We start from the raw sequence: 23496 nt of genomic DNA, 5'->3' as shown, positions 1-23496 counted from the left end.
TAAATATTTGTAGCTAATAAAGATACCTCTATAAGTTATATCCTAACATATATATATATATATTTTAACTGGATATTCAACGGTGGAATATATTATTAGTTTAAACCTAGGATAAGACATTGAAAACAATGTTATGGCATATGTGAAAAGGAAAAATTGTTTTACGTAAGGTAAACGTTGACGTGTGTGACTTTTATTCTCAGAGGAAGCATCTCGCTCGTTAAGGTATTTTCGATAGAGAGAACAAATACTCTCAGATACTCAGGCAGTATTTGTGTTTCCAGGAAACGTGACCCCACGTTTTGCCGCGGAAATAAGGCAAAAGTGGTTATCGCACAGGCACTTTTATTGACATTCTATAACGTTTACCGCCTTAAATTATATATAAATACTTTTCAAATAATTGATGACACTTTTATTCAATATAATATTAGACTTATCTCTAAAAGTCACAATTTTAGTTGCTTTTTCTATTTTTCTTAATTTGTTATTTAGAATTCTGTTTAATATTATATGGTAATGACCAAAGATTTATCAGTAAACTACAGTGATAAACTTAAGTTCGAATTGTATAACTATACTAATTGATCGTATAATAGAAATTAAAAGAGAGAGCTATTTGTTTATGCCCTAATTTGCGGTATTGCATCCGCACGAGCCACTGTCACCAGCTACTTTTACTTAATTCTTATTCACAATCCTCTCTGTGTCAAAGAATAAATAGAAATTATCAAAGTCATGATTATTGCATGACTTATGCAAGTATGCTACGATCAGAGAGCTATACAATTTTATATACAAAATGTGTACATTATGTTTTTTTTTTTTTTATGGAAAAGAAATAGAGATATGAGGTTAGTTAATAAAAGAACTTATTTTGGGCTTTGTACTCTTTCACTTTATATAAACTAAAATTACTTTCTTGACGATTAAAATATTTCCAAATTTATATAAGTCTATATTTCACTCCGGCACAGCAAAAATATAGTGTTTGCCACATAGCTCTCTGTATAGCCACAGCTATAGTATTTTTCAATTATATTAATTACAATTAATAATTTTTAATTCGATTTAATTTTTAAAGGTTCCTACATTGATAACTGAAGAGAATATATAATAGAGCATCTCGGTTTGAGCTGCAACGTTAGGTGGCGCGAGTACAAATAGCCGCGAAAATTCAGAGAATCTAATCTCTAACCTAACCTTAACATTCCTCACCTAACCGCGAGGACACTTGTTATTGGTCTGTTACAAATAGAGAGCATGTGCAAATGCAATTGCAAGTCTACTCTACTCTTTAATTTTTAATTAAAAAGATGTATTTTCTAAATGACACGCAAACACTCATGTCACGTATTATTTTAATAAATCTAAACATCTTAATAGTTCGTTATAAAATTAAAATAACAGACTCTTATTGATGAAAAATGTTTACATTAACAGTGGTAACAGCTGATAGCTATCAGGCTTCACCTTTGCCAGATTTTGATCCGGTCTTTTCCTCTTTTCGAGGATCAGAAATTAAACATGTACCTGTAATTAGAATCTTTGGCTCAACACCTACTGGTAAATATCGATAAAAATAATAGAAGAGCCAATTAATTTTATCCCATTAATAATTAAATTCATCATTATCACATTATTAAATTTATATTAATTAATTACAGGACAAAAGACATGTTTGCACATTCATGGGGTATTTCCATATTTATATATACCATGTGTGGTAGAAAAGGACTTTAATAGATATGTATATAGTTTAGCTGCATCTATTGATGGTGCAATCAATGCATCACTTGGTTCATTTGCATTAAGCAAACAACATGTTTATAAAATTCAAAAAGTTTCTGGCATGTAAGTGATTTTTTTATTTAATAATTTGTCTATTAGCATTATTTGCATTTGTGTGTTATATCTGCAGACCTTTTTATGGATATCATGAGAAAGAGCACGTATTTTTTAAAATCTATTTTTACAATCCAGGAATGTTAAAGAAAGCAACAGATTTATTACAAGTAAGTATTTGATATTATGTGTCAGAAATATATTTAGTATTTATTATATTTTTTTTTCAGTCTGGTGCAGTCTTAAATGAGTTTTTACAACCCCACGAAGCTCATATTCCATTTGTTTTGCAATTTATGATTGACTATAATATATATGGAATGAATACAATAAATTTAAGTCATGTTACATACAGACAGTTACAAAAAACAGATAGCTGTGCTGAAAATATAAATGAACCTCAATCATTCGATAATTGTTCAGTATCAAGTGTTGCTAGACAAAGTGTATGTGATATTGAAATAGATACAACAGCCTCAAATATTTTGAACAGAGAAATAAATGCTGAAAATATAGAAATGAACCCAGGAATAGCTGCAATTTGGAAAGATGAGCGTTTAAGAAGGGCAAAGGCTGGCTTAGAGGATATTAGAACCCAGATACTATATTCTAATGAACTAAGAACAAATGTTACAACAGTGAAAACATATCAAGAAGAAAGGTTAGCACAAAGATTTCAAGAAATCTCAAAAGTTTGTATTTTTATATCTTTTGTCCCTTTTCCAAACATTGATGTGCATAACGTTACTACTTTATAAATATTTTTTATTTTATTCTTAGCAAAATGACAGTCTTGTATCAGGTAATTCAAGTTTATCCAAATATCCAATTGAGTCAGAGGAGGGAGACAGTGCTATGCAAGCTTCCTTTGTTACTGATCATTTAAAAGAACAACAAGATATAATTAAATACAGCACAAGGATAGAGTCTAGTAATGAGACTGTATCATTAGAGCCATTAACAGTATTAAATAATTCAATTAATCATTCTATGTTATCAGGATCTACTATTTGTAAGAGGTTTCTGTTAAATAAATAATTAACGTAAATGATTTTGTTATTGAATATACATTTTTATTGATTTTCTTTACAGTGAGTGAGGATGACATGAATCTACTTGAGCTTTTAACAAACTTGGCAGAGGAAAACATTAATGGTATAGATAATGACAGTGTATTAGGCTCTCAAAAGTCCATGCTTAATGTCCAAGAAAATTTAGAAACTGGAAATAATGATGATGATTTAGAAGACTTAAATATGACGACCTCACAACTAGAGGATGATGTTTCATGTGAATCTGAAAACTTTAAACAAATTGGTCAATTAAAATTAATAAATAGCAATTTATTACAATCTGCAAAATGCAGTTATGATAATCAAATTTTGGAATTAAATGTAGTAAATTTAACACAAAATGTGGATAACAATGATGAAGTGTCCAAACCTTCAGAACTTTTGATAGAGAAGAATCAGGTTATAAATGTAAGTAACAGATAGAAATTAAATATAATTTAAGTATATTAAATTTGTATAGCATAATTACAATGAGTTGAACGTCCATGATGAGGATGACCAAAATTATTACCATTTTCAGATTAATGATGACGGATCAGCTGTTCATGAAAAAGATATTGAGCAATTAGAATCAAGGGAAGTGTCAAGTGAAATAAAAATGGTAGAACAGACTAGCAATTCAGACATAACAGATAATGAATTGCAAACGGAAGCAGATATTACAATTCTTACCGATGAAAAGCGAGTGTGTAGTCTTAAGTATAAGAAACATGATTCGGATGATACGCTTCTTAGGACACCAAAGAAAAAAAGGAAAAATGTAGAAGATTCAAATATCGTAACTCCAAGCAAAAAACATTGTAGAGACATTCAGATACTTAAGTTGGAAAACTCTCCTCATCGTAAATCCCAACTTAAAAGTCCTCAGCGCTGCAGAAACTATACACCATTACGAATTACCATTTCATCTCCTAAAGGAAAGAAAGAAATCTCGCAATCTAATGAAACTCAAATTGCCGTAGAGGCTAACAGCGTGATAAATTCTGCAGTAATCAATTTGAAACAAAAAAGCTCTCATCTTAATTTAGCCGACTTAACTGAATCAACCGATAACATCTCTTACTGTTTTGATGTAATTTCCGATAAAAGTCCAAATATTCCTGCCTCTTCTGATGATATAAAATCAGAAGACTTGAAAAAACGTGACATTTCTGTCATTTCATCTCTGTCTTTTAATGAACATATTCCATCCTCGCCTAATTTGAATGAAATTCCTTTGTATCCTGGTTTTATTTCTAATAAAGTTATAGAAGAAAATAATGGTAAGGATATAATTATATTAATACATTCTCTTATATAAAGAAAAAAATCTTAGTTTCTACTATTTTAAAATTTGTTTAATAACGTATAAATTTATATATTTTAGAAAAGAATAATATTGTTAATGATGCTTCGTCTTCGGTAGTATATAAACTGTCAAATATAACGTAAGTAAAATTTTTGTATTGCAAAAAACATTGTATTGTTACGAATAAACTGTTAATGCTCTCAGATCTTCGTTGGAGAACATTGATAAAGTCAATAATTGTATAGAAAATGCAGCAGAAGATATTTGTAATGTAACATTTACTGATTGCATTAATCTAAAATCCCAAGAAAAATCTACAAAATCAGGATATAATCAAGCAAAACTATCAAGTTTAAGGACAAAAGTAATAATAATTCGTCCAAAATTTAATCCACCTTCGATTGAAATCATTAAGAAAACCAAGGACCAGTTTAACTTCATACAAACTAATTATGTTTTAAATACTAAACTTAACAAAATGCAAGAAAAGAAAACAATGTTTAAGAAGGATTGTAATTCGAAAATAGCAGCTTTCAAATCAAATTTATCAAGTGTTACAGGATTAACATTTTGGCGAAGAATAAAAGTTAATGAATTTCATCCATCAGGATCAAACTTAAAGACATGTGATATGAAGCGTGCACTGGCGGGATTTGAGCTTTTGACCATTAAGCCTTTTCTTTCACCCCCTAAGCCAGAAAATATAAGACTGAGAAAGCACGTTAATAATAAAAAATTCAATAACAAACCATTAGAAAATATGAATGCAGCTACTGATATAAATATAAATAAAATTAAAATTGAGAGTATTAATAACCAAGTACATATTCAAGCAAACAGTACTGACTTAAAAACTAAGAAATCTGATAAATTATTTAATACATTAAATGCTAGAGAAGAAATATCTCCAGGGCCCAACGAATCACAAATATCTGGTAAATTGTGTGAGAATTCTGATGTCATTTCAGAAGATTCATCATATTGCATGATTAATAAAACCTCAAAAGATACAGGTGTTTCTTATGGCCAATTAGACTTTACAACAAATGTTAGCAGTAATCCATCTGATAAAAATTTTCAAGATGCTAGAGCTACAGTGGTGGTATAATCTTTTAAATATTGAACATTTTTCTATATTTTTGTAAAAGACAATAGTTGCTTCATTTTCTCTTTTTTATTTTGCAGTATCGATATTTGACAATAATGTGTTTAGAGATCCATGTTAATACACGCGAAGATCTTTTTCCAGATCCTAAAAAAGATTCTTTACAATCAATATTTTATATAATAAAAACTGATATACCAGAGGCCTCAAGTGTAAAACAAATAGAGCACGGTAAATTTGTCAATAGCTTACGAAGACATTCAACCTCGTCGATTAGAATAAGAGCAATTATATATTTTGTCGTCTTTTTAAAACTAACATGATATTATATACACTTAGGGCTAAATAATTATAAAATAAAAAAAAATTAAGATTTCAACTTGACAAGGTTAAATGTCCCCTTAACACATTGTACTTGGATATTTGTTGCCGCGGGCGTTTGGTCATTGAATAAAATTATAATAAGTTAGAAGTACTTCGTGTTTTCAACGAAACTTGTTTTTTTATTTTACACGTAAATGCTTGCTCTATGATTATTTTACAAAAAATGATTTTATCTTGAATAAATAAATATAGATTGATGACCTACACTCCCCAGTGAAAACTGTAAAAAACGCGAAAAGCATGTTTCTCAAGTACAATGTGTTAAGATAGTTGCAGACCTACATGTCTACAGTACTAGTTAGACATGTTTAAAGCATGTCTATCTAATGAAGTAGATATCTAGACCTATAACTACCATAATATTATTTATTCATACAAATAATTTTTTTGTTTTAATTTATCTTCTCCTTACATCAGGCGCTATCATCGTAAATGTAGAGCCCGTCAGCAATACTATGAAAAAAAATTTTGCAACGGTCACTAACTGTTCAGTATCTTATGTTACGAATGAATACGAATTACTCGACTGTTTGATTACGCTGATTAATAAGTACGATCCTGATATTTTGACTGGTTGGCAAATAGAAACGCTTTCTTGGGGCTATATTTTTCAACGAGCTTCAATTGTTGGTTTAAACAATTTTCCGTTTCGTATCTCAAGAATATGCAGTACAAAATCTATTCCTGATAGTCATACAGAAAAAAGTGACACGGATTTTTCATTGGATTTTAAAGTACCTGGTAGAATAGTTTTGGATACTTGGAGAATAATGAGACACGAAATCGGTAAAGCATCTTTGATTTTTAAAATAAAATATTTACAGTACCTGTTATTATTGATAATAATAAGTGTAATGCATATTTTAGCTTTACTAAGTTATACGTTTGAGAACATTATGTATCATATTATGCGTGAAAGACATTCCTATCATAGCTTTAAAACATTAACCGAATGGTGGAAAAACTGCAGTAAAACATATCGTTATCGAGTAATTGAATATTATCTGACAAGGGTAATGGGTACTCTTAAAATTCTTTATCATTTGGATATTATTGGTGAGATTCGAGAGGCTTAAATCTATATGATCATACTAATTTATAAATCCTTAATAATATTTTTTATAAATAATAGGTAGAACCAGTGAGTATGCTAAATTATTTGGAATTCAATTTTATGAAGTGTTCTCGCGAGGATCACAGTTTCGAGTTGAATCAATGATGTTGAGACTGGCTAAATCTTTTAATTATATTCCTGTTTCTCCATCTATAAATCAAAGAGCAAATATGCGAGCTCCAGAGTTTCTACCGCTTATATTGGAGCCAAAATCAATATATTACACAGATCCATTAATTGTACTCGACTTTCAGAGTTTATATCCCAGTCTTATAATCGCGTATAATTATTGCTTCTCAACGTGCTTAGGGAAAATAGAAAATATTGGAGAGTAAGTATGAACGTAATGTATAATTAGTTTATTGATATATTCTATATAGAGTGTCTGAGACCATCTTAGCACCCCTTCCCTTTCAAAAATTAAGAATTTTAGAGATTAAACATTTTTAACAAAAGCGGTATGGTTTTGAGGGAAACATAAGACGAGTTCATTGATTTGCTTTTGAGAGACGTCCTGAAGAAAATATGAAGATTATCTTGCGTTTTTTAGCTAGAACAATCTGTGTATATATTTAATTACATTTTCTTGTAATTGATTACAAAAGCTCTCTAAACTCTTGTTTTAATTTTTTTATTTCATTCAATCGTTTATGAAATATTTCGATTAGAAAATATATTCTACTTGTAAGTTTGGCTGACGTGGTGTATGTGACTGCTATATGAATACATTCGCATATATGTTCATCTACGTATACTTTCAAATCGAAATATTTCATAAATGATTGAATGAAATGAAAATATAAAAATAAGGTTTAGTAGAAAGTATTTAAGGTCGGTTATAAAAATATGTAATTATATAGAGGGCGTGTCATTTAAATCATTCAAGGTTACTTGCATGTTTCCTTTAGCATATCTCTCAAGGTCAAACTAATGACACCTTATGATTCCCTCAAAGCAATATTATTTTTAACCTTTTTGTCTTCAAGACTCTTAGTTTTTGACAGAAAAGAAATATACAACTGGTCTCAGAATACCTATGCACATATTAATTAAGATAATTATTTTACAGAACGGATCCTTACGTGTTTGGTGCTACAACGTTAAGAGTTGGTAAAAAAACAGTTCTGAGATTAAAGGGTAAAGTTAATGTCTCTCCTTGTGGAGTAGCTTTTGTAGATGAAACAGTTCGAAAAGGGATATTACCGCGAATGTTAGCTGAAATATTAAACACTCGCTTAATGGTAAAAGAGTCGATGAAACTTTATTCTTCTGATAATCGTGCTCTACAACGTGTTCTTGATTCCCAACAATTAGGCCTTAAATTGATAGCTAATGTCACATATGGATATACTGCTGCTAATTTTAGTGGAAGAATGCCTTGCATGGAGGTATAAGTTTAGCTTTCACTAAGAGCTTAAATCTAAAAAACGGGCAATAATAATTTAATTTAATTAAACAACTATAATTTTTTCAGCTAGCTGATAGTGTGGTGAGTAAAGGAAGAGAAACCCTGGAACGTGCTATGAAAACTGTTGAATCTACACCGCAATGGGGGGCACAAGTTGTATATGGTGATACTGATTCTTTATTCGTTCTTGTTCCTGGAAAGACACGTGAAGAAGCATTCAAGATCGGTCACGAAATTGCTGATGCTGTCACAGCCTCGAATCCACCGCCCGTGAAACTTAAATTTGAAAAAATCTTACACCCCTCTATTTTACAGGTATATAGATATGTTTTAAAAATCTATAATTTTATCTTAAACTAATTCTTTACTATTCAATAATTTTACTTCTAACAGACAAAAAAACGATATTGTGGATATATGTATGAGTCCATTGATCAAAATAAGCCGACTTATTTGGCAAAAGGTATAGAAACTGTTCGTAGAGATGGATGTCCGGCAGTATCAAAGGTAAATTAATTGGCTACTTTACTGACTGTAAAAGATAGAAAAATATTGAAAAGATTTTTTTGCATTAGATACTTGAAAAGTTATTAAAAATCCTTTTCGAGACAAACGACATAAATGCAATAAAACAATATGTTGTGCGACAATTTGACAAAATCTTGAACGGTAAAGTCTCTATACAGGATTTGACCTTTGCCAAAGAGTTTCGTGGAATGTTTGGATATAAAGCAAGTGCTTGTGTTCCAGCATTAGAATTAACACGGCGTTTAATTAAAAGAGACCCTTGTGCAGTACCGCGTACTGGTGAACGAGTACCATATATTATAATTGCTGGTGCTCCAAATCAAGCACTTATTCAGTGTGTACGAACGCCGTGGGAATTATTAAATGATCCTGGATTAAGTCCGAATATTGTATACTATATTACTAAAGTTATCATTCCACCACTTAACAGATGTCTCAATCTGATGGGTGTTGATGCTAATACGTGGTAAAATATTTACATAAACTTTTTAGTATTCCAAACATATTTTTTCATTTCAGTAAATAAATTTTATAACTACAGGTATAGAGAAATGTCTCATCGTCAAATTATTGGTAAAACAATAAACAAACTAGGAGAAAACAAAAGATTAAAAATTTGCCAGTTTTTCAATTCTGCTACATGTTCTGTTTGCGAGAAACACTCAACAAGTGACATTTGCTCAAATTGTGAAGCGTATCCTAATCAAACGCTGGTCATATTACATGAAAAACAAAGATATTTGGAGCGTTCTTATTATAATATTAATGCGGTAAGTATTAATAATCGTAATTTAAAGTTAATTCAAGCATAACAATATAATTAAGATTTTTCATTTCATAAGATTTGTCATTCGTGCGTCGGTCGTCAAGATGATCCAGAATGCTCGTCGTTAGATTGTCCTGTTTTATATCGTATAATTCAGGCTAAGAGAGACCTTACAGAAGTAGTTAATATAAGATTTAATATAAATGAATTAATGAAGAATTAGATAACAAAGATACATGTATTTTATATTAAAAAAAAATCAAGTGTATAACGATTGATATATATATATATATACATTCATTTTTTATAATATCCCTTTAATTTTTTCTAGAAAAATATAATTTTTTAATAACAACCTAGTGTTGCAACAAGCTGCTATCAAAATCATTATTTTATAAAAACAGAATGTTAAAATTTTCATTAGCTTAAGTACATTTTAAAAGCTTCCTACTGAAGCTGTATTGTGAAAATCATGTAAATGTTTCCTCACTTTTGTTTTTTAATTGAAGGTAACTTTTAAATCTTTCTTTCCATTTTTCTTTTATATTTGCTATATTATGCTGTAAATTAAATTATTTTCTATTGATTTTTTTCATATATATATTCAAACTTTTTAAGCATTAATATTTTACCTGTAAAATATGTACTCCGCGTTGTGTAAGCACTACTAGTTCTTTCATCCCGTCGTTTGTTATATCCATATAACATATTGAGTGTATTGGGGCATCAAATAATTTTCTGGATGTTAATTCCCAAATATTATTTACAAACGAAAAAATTAAAAGTTCCTGACCATAGGTGCCAAGTAAGATCTCATTGTAGCCATCCATATTTATATCTGCTGCACAGGAGCATAAAATGCAATCAGATGATTCGCTACCATTTAATGGAATATTTTCATTTATTCCTTGATGCAAAACATCCCTATTAGTTAAAAACAGGTCATATTAGTTATCTTATATATTAAAATTTTTTTTTTAGATATTTTTAATATATTTTCAATTACATAAAAACCATAGCATTACTTATGCTTGCCACTAAAATATTTATTACTGGCTTTTCAAATCCCTTATTATCTTCTGCAATCAAATAATACTTTTTAATTATTAGATTTATATCTCATATCTAATACATCAATACAAAATATTTAAAAATAAATTACACACTTTCTGATACTTTATATGCTGAATCTATTTTGTTCTTGCTTGGAAAAATGATTATGCTTGGTATTGGCTTATCATATCTTAAGGACCAGCTTTTAGTTATTTGTAAGTTCATTACATCTACTATAGAAACTTGTACCAATCCACATTCACATCCTATAGCGCTGACTCTCCTATAAATAGATTTAGAAATATTATAAATTTTGGTATTATTAAACATGCTATGATTTAAATACTACCATTTATAATTGTCATAATAATAAATATCAATCCACAAACAAATAGATTGTATGTCGTATAATTCTGGAAAATATTTTTCTATTGATCCTTCACTATACCCATGGCTCATTTTGTCCTCTGTAATCATATGGATTTTCCCATCACTGCCAGAAATTAACCAAACCACCTAATAATAAGTCAATGTTAAATAAAAGAATGTCACTTTATCTTTTAATTAAGCAGTTTTTCGAAAACCAAAATACCTCATTTAATGACTGTGGTTGAGGTAAAATAGTATGATATAAATGATATGGGGTATAGGACAATTCTACCATAAGACAATTTTGAGCTATGGCCTCAATAGAGCTACTCTCTTCACCTTCACCATCCACAATACCTTCAGTGTAAATATTTAAGTACCTCTCTATAGTAGTGTCACTACTAACTTTTATAATAGTTATGCCGATTACAAAACCATCTCCTGATTCAGACTTATTATATGCATTGATTGATATTATTTCTGCACCACCTGATAAAATAATGAACAATTGTTCACAAATAATAAAACATTAATTACCGCATAACAAATAAATTAAGGAAGCTCACTTGGTATGTAAGTAAATAGCAATTCTTTTACCACAGGGCGTAAATGAGATTTTGATGATGGTTGATATTCGCATGAATAAATTTTCCTTTTTAAAGAAGCCACTAACACTTTGTTAACATTATTTTGGGAACACAATTTTGTCATTGAGTATATATTTCCTTGCGAAGTTAATGGAAACCAATGTGCATCTAATAAATTACTCATGATAACTGAAAATATTTTTTTTATCAAGGAAAGAACTAAATAAAGGATAATCTGCCTGTATAAAATCAAATATTCAAATATTCTAATTTTGTTTTATAGGCCAACAATAACTACTTATATTCTAATAATGAAAAATTTGATAAACATTAAAAAATTGTATTTTTCCAAAAATTATTAAGTAAGTCTATAATGTTTTTTTGGCGTAGGTGTAGGTCAAATTAGGTTATGTTTACGTTCAGCGTTCAGCTGTCACGGTTCCTATAATTCAATTTAATTTCAATTTAGCCTCAAAATTCACCTTCCATCGACTCCATCTGAGTCCATCACCTCCATCTCCATAAATATAGCCTCTATCCGGTGGTTATCAATCATCTAATTTATCAGCATAAGAGATTGTCAGAAAAACATTATTTCTGCAAGCTTGTTAATGAAGAAAATCTTATATATATATATATATATATATATATATGTATGTATGTATATATATACAATTACATCCTAAATTTACAATAAAATTATTTCTCTATTGTTTTTTCCTGGTTAGATTTTATTTAAACATGAACCTGCAGAAGTGTTACAATGAAACAATTTGATTTCTTTGTAGAAAATCTGTTATCATATGAATTGAACAAACTTCACAAGGTAGTTAAATTTAAAATTTAATAACATATAAATTTCATAAAAACACATAATTTAACACTTATATTTATAAGAAGGAGAGGAAACTGGACAGATATGTTATATTTCAATGACCAAAAACAAAAGTATGTTTCCTTTTAATGTTTTTTCCCTATTAAATGTCCATCTTAAATTAAACTAGTATTTTCACTGAGCCTTTTTAGTTCCTCTTGCTTTCCATGCTTGCAAAAGACTCCAACAAAAATATAAGCAGAAAGAATGAACTTGAGATGCTAGAAGTATGAATGCATACCACAATAATCCATAAGGTAAACCCTGAGAATATAAATTTTGGTTTGTTTAATTAAATTATTTTAATTAATTTCTATTAAAATGAGTAGGATTTTATCAAGGCTCTTGCATTTCATCACATACCTGCCACATGTGAATTCCTTCGGTACGACCAACAGTCAAGTATTTCCATACATCATTAAAATAATAAATAACAGCATATAAAAGTGGGCCATATCCCAATACTATAATTCCTATCATATACTGCTTTAATGTTTTAATTTGATTTTTTTTAATAGCAGATAAACCCAGGAATGATAAAAGTAAACTTGTACTCCATATATACTCCCACCACAATGGCTATAATAATGTTTTTATTCTTAATGAAATAATTAATATAAATAAGCATATAGTATTTATGAATGATAGTATACTGCGTTACCTGAGGAACTTGTAATTCTTCTATCTCCAAGATAAAAATATCCAAATGATCTAAAATATCTGCTGACAACTTTGCCAGCATAATGAAGAAGAGAAGATAATGAAAGAATATACAATATTTCAGTCTTGATTTGTTCGTTGCACTGTAATGAAAAGTTTTATTTCATAATGTATGTAATAATACATCAACGATTCTTTCAGTTTATTTAATATCATCATAGTAAGACTTTGATAAATGCAGCAGAGTTAAATGAAGAAAATTGTATGAGAGAGAGAAATTAAATAAATTCTAGAAATTTATTAAAAAATATATATTAAAGCATAATTTTTTAATATCACTTTTTTCACCTCATTTGATATTGACGGGGAATTTTTTGTCTATGGGTATAATCACTTCCATCTGTACCAAGTGCTTGGGAGACTGTAACTTTTGAGGCCATAATACACAATTTTTGTAAAGTCAATGGATACAAATTTTTAAATTCGAATATTAACTAATTTCTTCTTCAATTACAAAATATACAAGCCATTTACTTTGAGCTTCAGAATTCAAGGTAAACTGTATTGGAAGAAGCATCAGGGGACATTTGACTATTTTTAAACTGTTGGAGCCTCGTGGGAGCGTTTGTGTCGTCGTCTGGTGTCTGTATCGTTCCTTAGGTCATGGTCAAATCATGGACATTTACGTTTAACTATTATTCTTGATCCAAGGATCAGTGTAATCGCAGCCATGCCGCAGCGATGCAATCAAATGGGCTGATAATGAAAAAATATCCCTAGACTAACTCGATTGAGACCACTATAATCTCCTCCTAATCACCTTATTTATAGAAACGTAGGACAAATGGTAAACATAAAGGGTGAAAATGGTAAAATAAGGAGTCGAAAAGTAGGAACTGAGAAGATAGTAGGTGGGGACTGGGTGGTATGCAAATGGAATGGACTATGGAGACGATGGAATGGACATGATATGGAGTTACATATAAGGTATTGTATGTAGTACATACATATGTATTGTAATAAATAGGAGCCACTAGGAGGGAGGAGCTGCTCGTTTGGGAATATTGGAAATTTTTGGCCCTTTGGCAATAATGCCAATGGATGCTTTCCAATTAGCTTAAAAATCGACACAATCGGACACAAATGGTATATTGCATGTCACATAAACTATACATTTGTATCCGATTGTGTCGATTTTTAAGCTAATTGGAAAGCTCCTATATAATGATGCCAACTAAAATTTCCACAGTGTTTTTACGAATGGCGAACAGCAGTGTTTAACTAGTGCGCGCCGCGCAGATGTGAGAAACGAGAATTGAAATGCGGCATTGCGGCTGCGTAACCTACACTCACAGTTCACACAGCCTGGCGCCTGCCGCCCTCCGCCCCTCCCTCCAGCCAGCACAATACAGCTCCCTGTCCCTAGTCCCTGCTCCACTTCTTAATATAGGCTGCGTTCATTTTTGCACCGACAGTATTGCAAGAATCACTCTCTTTGTTCAATGCTCAATAATTGACAAAGATAAAATGATATTCACAGTATACTGGCATTACAAAAACGAACGTACTCACAGTAGTGTGACTAGTGTATAGTTACGTGCTCTCCCCCCTGTATTCGTGTGTGCCGATTACCTAAGCAAGTGGAGAGTGGTTGGTGATGGATTTCAGTGGCTAGATTTATAAAAAGTTAATAGATTATAAAATAATTTAAACTTCGATAATCAAAACTTACTTTGTTATTCTGTAAATTTCATCTAATTTTATTCATACTCTGTAATTAAAAAGTGAGTATTGTTCTATTTTTTCATTATTTAAATAAATTCATAAATTTTCTTATAAGGTACCAAAAGTTCTTAGTAGGGTGACATAATATCATCAGTTTTATTAATTAATTAAAAATCAATAAGCTTTCCATGTTTTGACGCTTTATTTTTCAACATTATCAATACAAATTCATGACACATGTTATATTATTTTGACCTATGTCATATTGTAGGAGGAGTTTATCAAGATGTATAATACTATGTCGCCAATTTTACGCCTTGCTGCTCAACAGCAGAACAGTCAGCATGTTCGAGGGATGGCTACACTTAAAGCTATTTCCTTGCGTTTGAAATCTGTTAAAAATATTCAGAAGATCACCCAATCAATGAAGATGGTGTCAGCAGCTAAATACAATCGTGCTGAACGTGATTTAAAGCAAGCAAGACCACTTGGAGTTGGTACAAAAAGATTTTACGAAGTAGCTGAAATTCAAGCACCAACCGAAGAACCTAACAAACTTGTCATCGCTGTGACAAGTGACCGTGGTTTATGTGGAGCTGTTCATAGTGGAGTAGCTCGTAATATTAGAGATTCACTGTTGGCTGATTCTAACGAACGTGAAAACACAAAAATCATTTGCATTGGAGATAAATCAAGAGCAATTTTGTCTCGATTATTTGCTAAAAATATTTTATTTGTTGCCTCTGAAGTAGGACGTAAGCCACCAACATTTAATGATGCTACAAGGGTAGCTAACGAAATTTTGAACAGTGGGTTAGTATGAATCATATAATAATGCAAAAATAATACATATATATTAAATTAATCAAAGAAAATAATATATGGATGATTTTGTATTACAGTTATACTTATGGCTCAGGAAAGATTGTATATAATAAATTCAAATCAGTAGTATCATACAGTGTTGACCATTTGCCAGTTTTTGATAAAAATGCTGTACTGGCTGCACCTAAGCTTTGTGTATATGATTCTTTGGATGATGAAGTAATAAGGAGTTATCTTGAATTTTCTCTTGCTTCTCTTCTTTTTTACTCCATGAAAGAAAGTGCTTGCAGTGAACAATCCAGTCGTATGACTGCTATGGACAATGCTAGCAAAAATGCAGGAGAAATGATTGATAAACTTACTCTTACATTTAACCGTACTCGGCAAGCTGTAATTACCAGAGAATTGATTGAAATTATTTCTGGAGCTGCAGCACTGGAGTAGAAATTTTATGAAATTCACAAGCTTTTTAGCTCATCATAGAACGTGTAACGTAAAAAAAAATATGCGAATTCTATTTAAAAAGAAGAACCATTTAAAAATAAAGTATAAAATACTGCCCTTCGCATTAAAGTTGTTTATGACACGCATTATCAAAAAGCAGTAGCTATTTGATTCAGTTTTTGAATTCAGTCATCACAACTGTAAATTTGAAGTAAGGAATAATAAATCAATTAAAGGAACAAATTTGTTGGTTTAATGTCTGTATTATACATTTATTGTTTTAAAAAATCCTGAAAAAGCTTATTTAAAAACATTTTCTTTATTATAAGGAGCTTAAAGGGTTAATCAAAATGAATTAAATGAAGTAAAACTTTTGCTTTATTACAAAGTTTGAATGAAGAGGATATTGCATATTAGATATGTACAACTGTGTTAAATTGTTGTACTTTAAAATATCCGTTTTTGTATATAGTATTTGCAAATTTTACTCTTCAATCTTCTTACTTCTTTTTGAGAACCGGTTCTATCGTTTTTCCTTCTCTTATTTGACCCCATCCAATTAAACGCCAATGTTTCTCTACACGGCGTGATAAAGCAATCTTTTCATGAATCTCTGTACATACAGGATTGGTCAGGCTAATTTTAGCTAAATCGGCTCTGGTAGCCACAACGCGTCCACCCGTACTCAGAGATCCAATATTCACTAATAATACTTCATTTTTAGTCAATTTCGGAACCTATAAATAAAATTTTCTTATTTAATGTCATACCACTATAAAGAAATATTATAAAATAAACAAAATTACTTTTGCTCCTTTTTTATCACCCTCTGTTCTTACACCTAGAAGTCGTTTAAGAAGATAGTAAGATATTTGAATTTCAATAAATATTTGTGGTAAAGCACCAACTGCTCCTAAAATCTGTCCCACCAAACGATCCGCTCGACATAATGTTGGTTCGATTTTAGTTCCAACACCTTTAATAGTTAATAAACATATTAATGCTCTATCTTTAAGCACAGGCTAACATGTTTGCTCCAAAATAAAAAGAACTCCTACCAATTAATCCACCAGGAACAGCAAATTGTAGCTCGTTTTGTTCAGCAAATAAAGATATAATCCTTGAGAATATAGGCCGGCAAGTTAATGTTCCTCCACTATCTTTGGAAACTAATCCAGGACGAACTTCTATCTCCATGCCTACCTGAAAGGACGATACAAGAGTTAATATATGTTCTTTTCATAATTATAAAATAGTAGCAATATCATTTAGTCCACTTATCCTATTAACATTATTTCTGGTAAATTTTGTATTACAATATTTTAAATTCATTTAAAAAAATAATTTTGTTGTGTTTTACGTCTTTCACTAATAAATTTACCCTACCAACCCTTGCTGCTAATATAAAATTGTCTATTTTTTACCTTTAGTACCCCTCTGAGAATACTTCCCCCTGCAACACCTCCTTTAAGATCATCGACTTCGCAACCTGGCTTGTTAACATCGAAAGATCGTATAACAATTAATCGAGGTTCGGATGTAAAGTCTCTCAACGGAACAGGAATCTTCTTAGTAATATATTCACATAAAACTTCAATATTATATTTCAGTTGTGCTGATATAGGAATAACCGGAGCTCCTTCAGCAACAGTGCCTAAAACAATGAAAAATTATAGTTGACGATAACTACTAAAAATTATCCATAAATTTATATCGTTGATTACCTTGAACAAATTTTAGAATTTGCTCATATTGCTCTTTTGCCTGCCCTTCTTTAACAAGATCAATTTTATTTTGTAGAATAACAATGTGCTTGAGCTTCATGATTTCTATAGCAGCCAAATGTTCTGATGTTTGTGGCTGTGGACAAGATTCATTGCCCGCTTTAAAAATAAAAGATTTGAATTATTATTTTGTCTAGTGTTTGCCATTATCCTTAATAAAATACAAATAGAAACCTTAGAAAACACTTGTTTTTAAATTTTGTGAATAACAGAAAAGATTGGTGAATCGAATTTTAATTTACCAATTAGAAGCAAAGCAGCATCCATAACAGCGGCTCCGTTTAACATAGTTGCCATAAGAATATCGTGACCAGGGCAATCGACAAAAGATACATGGCGTACTAATTCAAATCTTCCAGAGCAGATTGGACGTAAACAAGGAAAAGAGTCATCTTTGTTGGATCCTCCGGATATATAACATCCTGGCCGGGGACATTTGTCATTACTGCACTTATAAATCTTTGCATTCGCATATCCTGAAAATACATTCCTAAAATGAATGCTCTTCTTACAATGTTTAGTTAATCTTAATAAAGAAAATAAACAAAATAAATTTGTGATAATCAAGAAATATATGATTTATTAGTTTTATTAACAAACTAAGTTTAAATTTTGATAATAATTTTTGTAAAATTAACAGTTTACGGATAAAATTACAAAAATTTCATTTTGTAAAGTAGCTTTTATTAATACAATTTTGATGTTCTTAAAAATTGAACCATGTTCCCGTGGAAATTCCTTATTTATCAATATTATAACAATAATCTTATAAAAGAAAATATGATTTTGAGGCGTGCGGGATTTCTTCATATTATAAAATAGTACAGCTTGTTACACGTGTAAGATACATGAACGTATTTATTTGAAAACCAAAAAATAGATATGTAATAATACTATTTTAACTGCTATGAGGTACGCTAATGTATAATTTAATTCTGTTGTTCATGTAATCAAATATTTGTAAAAATTTCAACATTGTGTCATGCATTTATTTGAAAAAGCTAAGCCTTTTTAATACTACGTATATTTTTTAAAACATAACACAATTTGCATTTAGAACAATTTTTTATGCCTCTAATGACAATGATATTGGCGCCGATAGCGTTAAACAATAATTATTTGTTAGTCATTATTACATTTTTAATAATTATAAGAGATTAAAAAGTTCAATTATACGTTTTTTAAAATAAATATTGTCTACAATTCTCAGCACCACATTTACACAAAGTTTTATTCGCTGGTACATCAGCATCATGTTTATTATCATGTATTTGAAGTCTTGATTGTGTCTCATTAGACTGTAAGTCGTTTTGAATACCGATGTACTTCTTCTTTTCATTAATTCGCGAAGATTGGCACATGTAGTCAAATGTAATCTCCTCATTTTTCTTAATATCTCGCGTAGCAAACAGAGCTAAGAGTGGCAGATTTGGATCAAGGCAGTTAATCCAAACTCCATAAACTGCAAGATTCGGGTCGCACGAATGATTTATGAAATGAGAAATATTTCCGTATACAGCAGCATCCACTGTATAAGGGCATTCGTCATCTACATTATTATAATCTAAATCAAAAAGATAAGTTCTTCCAGCTGCGTCATACTCTATGCCTCGTTTTTCAGCTTCTTCATTTGTTATTACTTCACCTACGTATTGTGTGACAAAGGTTCCTTTTCTAATTGCTTTCAAAGTCTTAACACCCCAGCCTGTACCATTGCTTGTACGAAATATACAAAGCTTATTTCTACTACCACGTTGAACCACGCGGTTTAGACAGTTTTCACTGCAAGCACAACGCTTGTTACACTCGTAAATCGGTGTGCCAGGAGGGACGCGCACTCGACATGCACTTGTATAGGAAAATGTGGTACCAGACGATGCGTAACAACATTTGCTCTTATGACTGCATTCTGTACATTCGCAACCGACAAGCGGATCATCAGGTATCGTTACATTTAACCCAGGCAAATAATTATCTATGTAAAAGAAATCTTGAGGGGCAGCTTCTAGATCTACATTATTTTCGACGGTAATGTCTGGCTTCCCTTGAGTGATGTGATTGATTTCTTTTTCCCATTCTTCAAGTGAATCTAGTTGATCCCTTCTTGTGGCATGAAGAAGCATACGTAAAATACAATCTTTTATGTCCTCTTTCAATTTCCCCTTTTTCACGGAATTTGGTTTCAAAAATTTACTTATATTATCATAAAGATTCTCGTCTTTCACGTGGTCACAATCTAAGCTTTCACCCTTTTTTTTAATGTTTTCTAGATATGCTTTCACATCATGAGCAGTGGGTTGAAATTTAGTCGCAGTTTTGAACTTTTCTAAAAGCTGTAATCTTGTAGTTTCAAACTCATCTAGTATTTCATTACAATTCACTAAGTTTGATATCGGTTCCCATGTGTTGTATGCACTACTCCAATTTTTCCACTTAACTAAATATACAGTAATACCGTCTCGTTCCTTCTTACCCATAATTGACTCTACTTCCCAAAGATCGTTTTTTTTATCAGTGATCGGTTGTTTAGCGGCTGAAAAATATTTTACATATTTCTTATCAGCCATAATATTTTTTAATAAAACTCGACATTGTTTTATTTTAATACTCTGTCTTATTTTGCTCCCTTTCGTGTTCTCCGAGGGCAATGGAGTAACTACACAAGAATCGACATCGTTCTTTTTAAGAAAATCAACGTCATGACAATTTGGTGATAGGCCTTGGTCAACGCTAATTACACCATCTTTGCTCATTGTATCTTCTTTTAAGGAATTTGATGCTGCATCTTGTGCCAATTCGTCTGTATAGACATTATTACTTGAAATATTGATTTCAGTAGTAAGATTTCCAGCATCCCGACGATCAAATTTAAAACTGCATGCATTTTGGCTCTCATTTAATTTTGGTTGTTTAGCACAAGGCTCGATAGTTTGAGGCGAAAGTGGCCTTTTTCCATGTATTGTTGGCATTTTTCTTGTCTCATCTGGAATGTCCGCTCGTTCACCATCCATACTCTCCGCACCACGAGCCTCTGTAATGCCAAACATTTAAACGATGTTTTCCAAGTATCATTCATCCTCCATTTTTATCCTTATTATATTATGATTGTATTATCAGTATTCTTAATAATTCATAAATCAATTTTCTCTTGTGGTACTTTCCTTAATTTCGTGTTCTCAAAATTTTTTATGATGTCTACTTTGATTTAATAATAATTGGTTATCCTAATAATTGCTTTTTGGAAAAATAATTTTTATAATTTTCCAATATTTGTGTACAATGTCCTAGCAGTAAAATATTAATTTGTTTCATTTATTATTAAGTAATTAAATAAACAGTACGTTTCTGGTCAATGAATTAATCATACAATAACAAAACTATTATTATAAGAATTAAAAGACAAATTTCCACTTTTACTTAAAAACTTATATCACATACTACTCCTGTCCAAAATGAAAATAGTAATTTACCAATGATGTCTTTAAAATTTGATCAACTTTTTCATATTATTTTTAGAGAAGTTTAAACATGAAGTAAAAGTAAACACCATAAATATTCAACATTGACATTAGCTTTATTCAGATTTGGAGCAAAAATTGATCATATTTGGAAATTACAAAATTTATATTTTAATTAATAATTCATCAAAAATTTTATTTTTTATTAATATTTATTACAAAAAAAGATTAATTATTAAAAATTACATAAAGGGTGTTTCTCTAATGGTAGCATATATAAGATTAGTGCTCTTTGACTATAATTATCATGTTTTGTCAAATTTTGAAGATCTGATTTCCTATCATCTTTTCAGTTTAACAGATTTCATTGTTCTTTAAGTATGTAGCTGTTTCTTAACTGATTTTATTCATTACGATTTATACCGAATTAAATCAAATATAGTAGCACTGAGTGTTATAGTAAAATATTCTATATGCCTTTATTAAAGAAAAACCTTTTATAAAACAAAGTTCAATGGTATAAACTCACCAAGTTTAATTGTGATATTCCTTTCTAATTCATTTTTAAAACGTACAGTTTGAACACCAGAGATAGCTTTCACAATAGTAGATTTTCCATGTGCTACATGTCCAATTGTACCTACAATAATAGTTATTTTGGTGTTTTAATTATTCTTACAGCATTTCTTGTAAAGTTTAGTAATAATTTAATTGATTAATTAACTTATAACTTTAGCACAATGAAAGATATAAAAGACCAAATTATTAAGCATAAACTTTTCATTGATTTAAAAAATAATTATCCCTTCAAATTCAGCCAAATGAGAAACTTCTTTAATATCTTGTATATATTATTTATTATATGCATTTCTTTAAAACAATATAAACTTCTAAGCAACAGCTTTTTATTTCATTATAATAATTTAAACATACCAATATTAATTGTCGCTTGTCTGCTTATCACTTCTCGGGACAAAGCTGTCAACTTGGTAACATCCTGTTAAAATAGAAAATAAATTTGTTTTAAACATTTTATTATATTGACAATCTTATTTTATTTTCAATATGGTTTTTGCATATCATATAAAGTAAACATAAATCTCTATATAAGATAACATTTTATATATAGTACACTATGTTACAACTTCTTAACATAATTAGTTTTTTGAAATAGTTGTAAGAAATTAATATAAAGTAGGATCTGAATGACTTTATGAAATTTGTAGGTTATAAATTTTTTAATAATGTGAATGTATTTATGTTCATAGTTTTGAAAGTACTTCCGATAACGGTTTGCAAGTCGCTTTTTATTAAAATTTAGATAAATATATCTTAATAGAAAGAAAACTTTTGACCAAAGAGAAATAGGGGCCGAAGTTTAGATCAATGTAATAATTTTAATAATGCCGTTATATTTACTTACTAACTGTGAAAGGTCTTGCTTATAAAGGTTTGGTTGTCCAGTGGTAACTCCAAGTCCTTCTTCACCGCCCATGATTAATAGATTTTAAGTTTTTACTGACAGAACGACGAAAGAAATACTTAAAACGAATTCAAGTAAGGTTGCGTCCAGAAAGGTTGATGATGAAACGCATGCACGAACGAAGCATCTATCAAACGGAAGTCAATTTCGCTTCTTATGCTGTGTTCACAAGTAAAATTATAGCGCGGCAACCATTTTATACGGCATTCCCAAATTGTTCCCGCCTGTTTTATTCTGTCTCTCACTTTCTGGAATGGTTAAATACAAAGTTTTTTTTCGTTTCTCTTTTAGCATTGCAAAAGACCGTCACATATGATTTAGTACTATATTGGAAGCTTTCCGCCTAAAAATTGACACAATCAGACAAATATATAGTTTGCGTGACATGTAATGTATCATGTGGCTAATTGTGCAACCTAATTGGAAAACACTCATGTAATTAAATTTGCCTTGTTCAGTCTATCCATACTAATGAAGTTTCTATCCAAAAAGTCATCATCATCCGATCATCGTTTTTATGGGAGTATTATATATATACTTTTTGGTTTTTCAAAAAACCGAAAATCTTAGTTAAACTAATTAGGTTACAAAATAAGGGATTAGGCAGGCCAGTCGGTTGACTCGGTTGCGGAGTTACTATAACCATGCATCAGCATTAGAGTTTTGACCGTTTTTGTTTTTACCGCTTTGACTCCAGGTTACTCGGATAATCCGGGTGACCGG

General features: G+C 30.4%; 5 protein-coding genes across 8 annotated transcripts; 2 read left to right on the top strand and 3 right to left on the bottom strand.

Annotated features, from left to right (window-relative positions):
- The first annotated feature begins 1260 nt into the window (after positions 1 to 1260).
- On the top strand, positions 1261 to 9740 carry DNApol-zeta (DNA polymerase zeta catalytic subunit). Of its 3 annotated transcripts, XM_066731870.1 has the most exons (20): positions 1261 to 1566; positions 1668 to 1854; positions 1922 to 2015; positions 2076 to 2537; positions 2626 to 2857; positions 2938 to 3326; positions 3439 to 4180; positions 4285 to 4345; positions 4411 to 5308; positions 5392 to 5542; positions 6113 to 6481; positions 6563 to 6751; positions 6828 to 7140; positions 7879 to 8197; positions 8284 to 8532; positions 8611 to 8724; positions 8793 to 8886; positions 8968 to 9211; positions 9287 to 9515; positions 9588 to 9740. In XM_066731870.1, exons 1-20 carry the CDS (start codon positions 1428 to 1430, stop codon positions 9732 to 9734), a joined length of 5622 nt encoding a protein of 1873 aa, XP_066587967.1. In that variant the 5' UTR covers positions 1261 to 1427; the 3' UTR covers positions 9735 to 9740. The 3 variants fall into 3 exon arrangements, with proteins under 3 accessions (XP_066587967.1, XP_066587966.1, XP_066587968.1); XM_066731869.1 differs by having other exon boundaries at positions 8793 to 9211; XM_066731871.1 differs by lacking the exons at positions 1261 to 1566; positions 1668 to 1854; positions 1922 to 2015; positions 2076 to 2537 and having other exon boundaries at positions 2730 to 2864; positions 8793 to 9211.
- Positions 9741 to 9802: 62 nt separating this feature from the next.
- On the bottom strand, positions 9803 to 12128 carry LOC136776388 (KICSTOR complex protein kaptin-like). 2 transcript variants are annotated; one of them, XM_066731872.1, is made up of 8 exons: positions 12003 to 12128; positions 11500 to 11709; positions 11157 to 11422; positions 10914 to 11080; positions 10678 to 10847; positions 10518 to 10590; positions 10144 to 10435; positions 9803 to 10071 (listed from the first exon to the last, which is right to left on the bottom strand). In XM_066731872.1, exons 1-8 carry the CDS (start codon positions 12016 to 12018, stop codon positions 9982 to 9984), a joined length of 1284 nt encoding a protein of 427 aa, XP_066587969.1. In that variant the 5' UTR covers positions 12019 to 12128; the 3' UTR covers positions 9803 to 9981. The 2 variants fall into 2 exon arrangements, with proteins under 2 accessions (XP_066587969.1, XP_066587970.1); XM_066731873.1 differs by having other exon boundaries at positions 9959 to 10090.
- Positions 12129 to 12244: 116 nt separating this feature from the next.
- On the bottom strand, positions 12245 to 14463 carry jagn (jagunal). Its single transcript, XM_066731951.1, has 4 exons — positions 13403 to 14463; positions 13056 to 13197; positions 12758 to 12973; positions 12245 to 12658 (listed from the first exon to the last, which is right to left on the bottom strand). Exons 1-4 carry the CDS (start codon positions 13492 to 13494, stop codon positions 12530 to 12532), a joined length of 579 nt encoding a protein of 192 aa, XP_066588048.1. The 5' UTR covers positions 13495 to 14463; the 3' UTR covers positions 12245 to 12529.
- Positions 14464 to 14682: 219 nt separating this feature from the next.
- Positions 14683 to 16291, top strand: ATPsyngamma (ATP synthase, gamma subunit). Its single transcript, XM_066731948.1, has 3 exons — positions 14683 to 14838; positions 15051 to 15592; positions 15682 to 16291. The coding sequence occupies exons 2-3, from the start codon at positions 15066 to 15068 to the stop codon at positions 16046 to 16048; spliced, it is 894 nt and encodes a 297-aa protein (XP_066588045.1). The 5' UTR covers positions 14683 to 14838; positions 15051 to 15065; the 3' UTR covers positions 16049 to 16291.
- Positions 16292 to 16311: 20 nt separating this feature from the next.
- On the bottom strand, positions 16312 to 23152 carry LOC136776421 (histone-lysine N-methyltransferase Su(var)3-9-like). The gene is given in 10 exon segments (XM_066731938.1): positions 16312 to 16785; positions 16855 to 17024; positions 17107 to 17251; positions 17473 to 17702; positions 17773 to 17931; positions 18075 to 18308; positions 19034 to 20863; positions 21820 to 21930; positions 22224 to 22287; positions 22714 to 23152. Coding segments are annotated over 10 exon segments (3252 nt in total). The 5' UTR covers positions 22786 to 23152; the 3' UTR covers positions 16312 to 16548.
- Positions 23153 to 23496: the final 344 nt, after the last annotated feature.

Source organism: Prorops nasuta, unplaced genomic scaffold (genome assembly GCF_024137725.1).
Source record: "Prorops nasuta isolate Cenicafe-Biocafe unplaced genomic scaffold, Cenicafe_Pnas_1.2 PNAS00009, whole genome shotgun sequence".
Classification (NCBI taxonomy): Eukaryota; Metazoa; Arthropoda; class Insecta; order Hymenoptera; family Bethylidae; genus Prorops; species Prorops nasuta.
This window is presented reverse-complemented; position numbering and strand designations above follow the sequence as displayed.

Coding starts and splice junctions, on each gene's coding strand:
- jagn (XM_066731951.1), bottom strand. CDS start 13,494: ATGGCCTCAAAAGTTACAGTCTCCCAAGCACTTGGTACAGATGGAAGT. Junction 13,198..13,402: donor CCCCGTCAATATCAAATGAG/GTGAAAAAAGTG, acceptor TTTTCATTACAG/TGCAACGAACAAATCAAGAC. Junction 12,974..13,055: donor AAGAATTACAAGTTCCTCAG/GTAACGCAGTAT, acceptor ACATTATTATAG/CCATTGTGGTGGGAGTATAT.
- ATPsyngamma (XM_066731948.1), top strand. CDS start 15,066: ATGTATAATACTATGTCGCCAATTTTACGCCTTGCTGCTCAACAGCAG. Junction 15,593..15,681: donor AACGAAATTTTGAACAGTGG/GTTAGTATGAAT, acceptor TTTGTATTACAG/TTATACTTATGGCTCAGGAA.
- DNApol-zeta (XM_066731869.1), top strand. CDS start 1,428: ATGTTTACATTAACAGTGGTAACAGCTGATAGCTATCAGGCTTCACCT. Junction 2,858..2,937: donor GTTATCAGGATCTACTATTT/GTAAGAGGTTTC, acceptor TTTTCTTTACAG/TGAGTGAGGATGACATGAAT. Junction 5,543..6,112: donor TGTAAAACAAATAGAGCACG/GTAAATTTGTCA, acceptor TCCTTACATCAG/GCGCTATCATCGTAAATGTA.
- LOC136776388 (XM_066731872.1), bottom strand. Junction 11,423..11,499: donor GCTATTTACTTACATACCAA/GTGAGCTTCCTT, acceptor TTATTTTATCAG/GTGGTGCAGAAATAATATCA. Junction 10,848..10,913: donor TATTATGACAATTATAAATG/GTAGTATTTAAA, acceptor ATCTATTTATAG/GAGAGTCAGCGCTATAGGAT.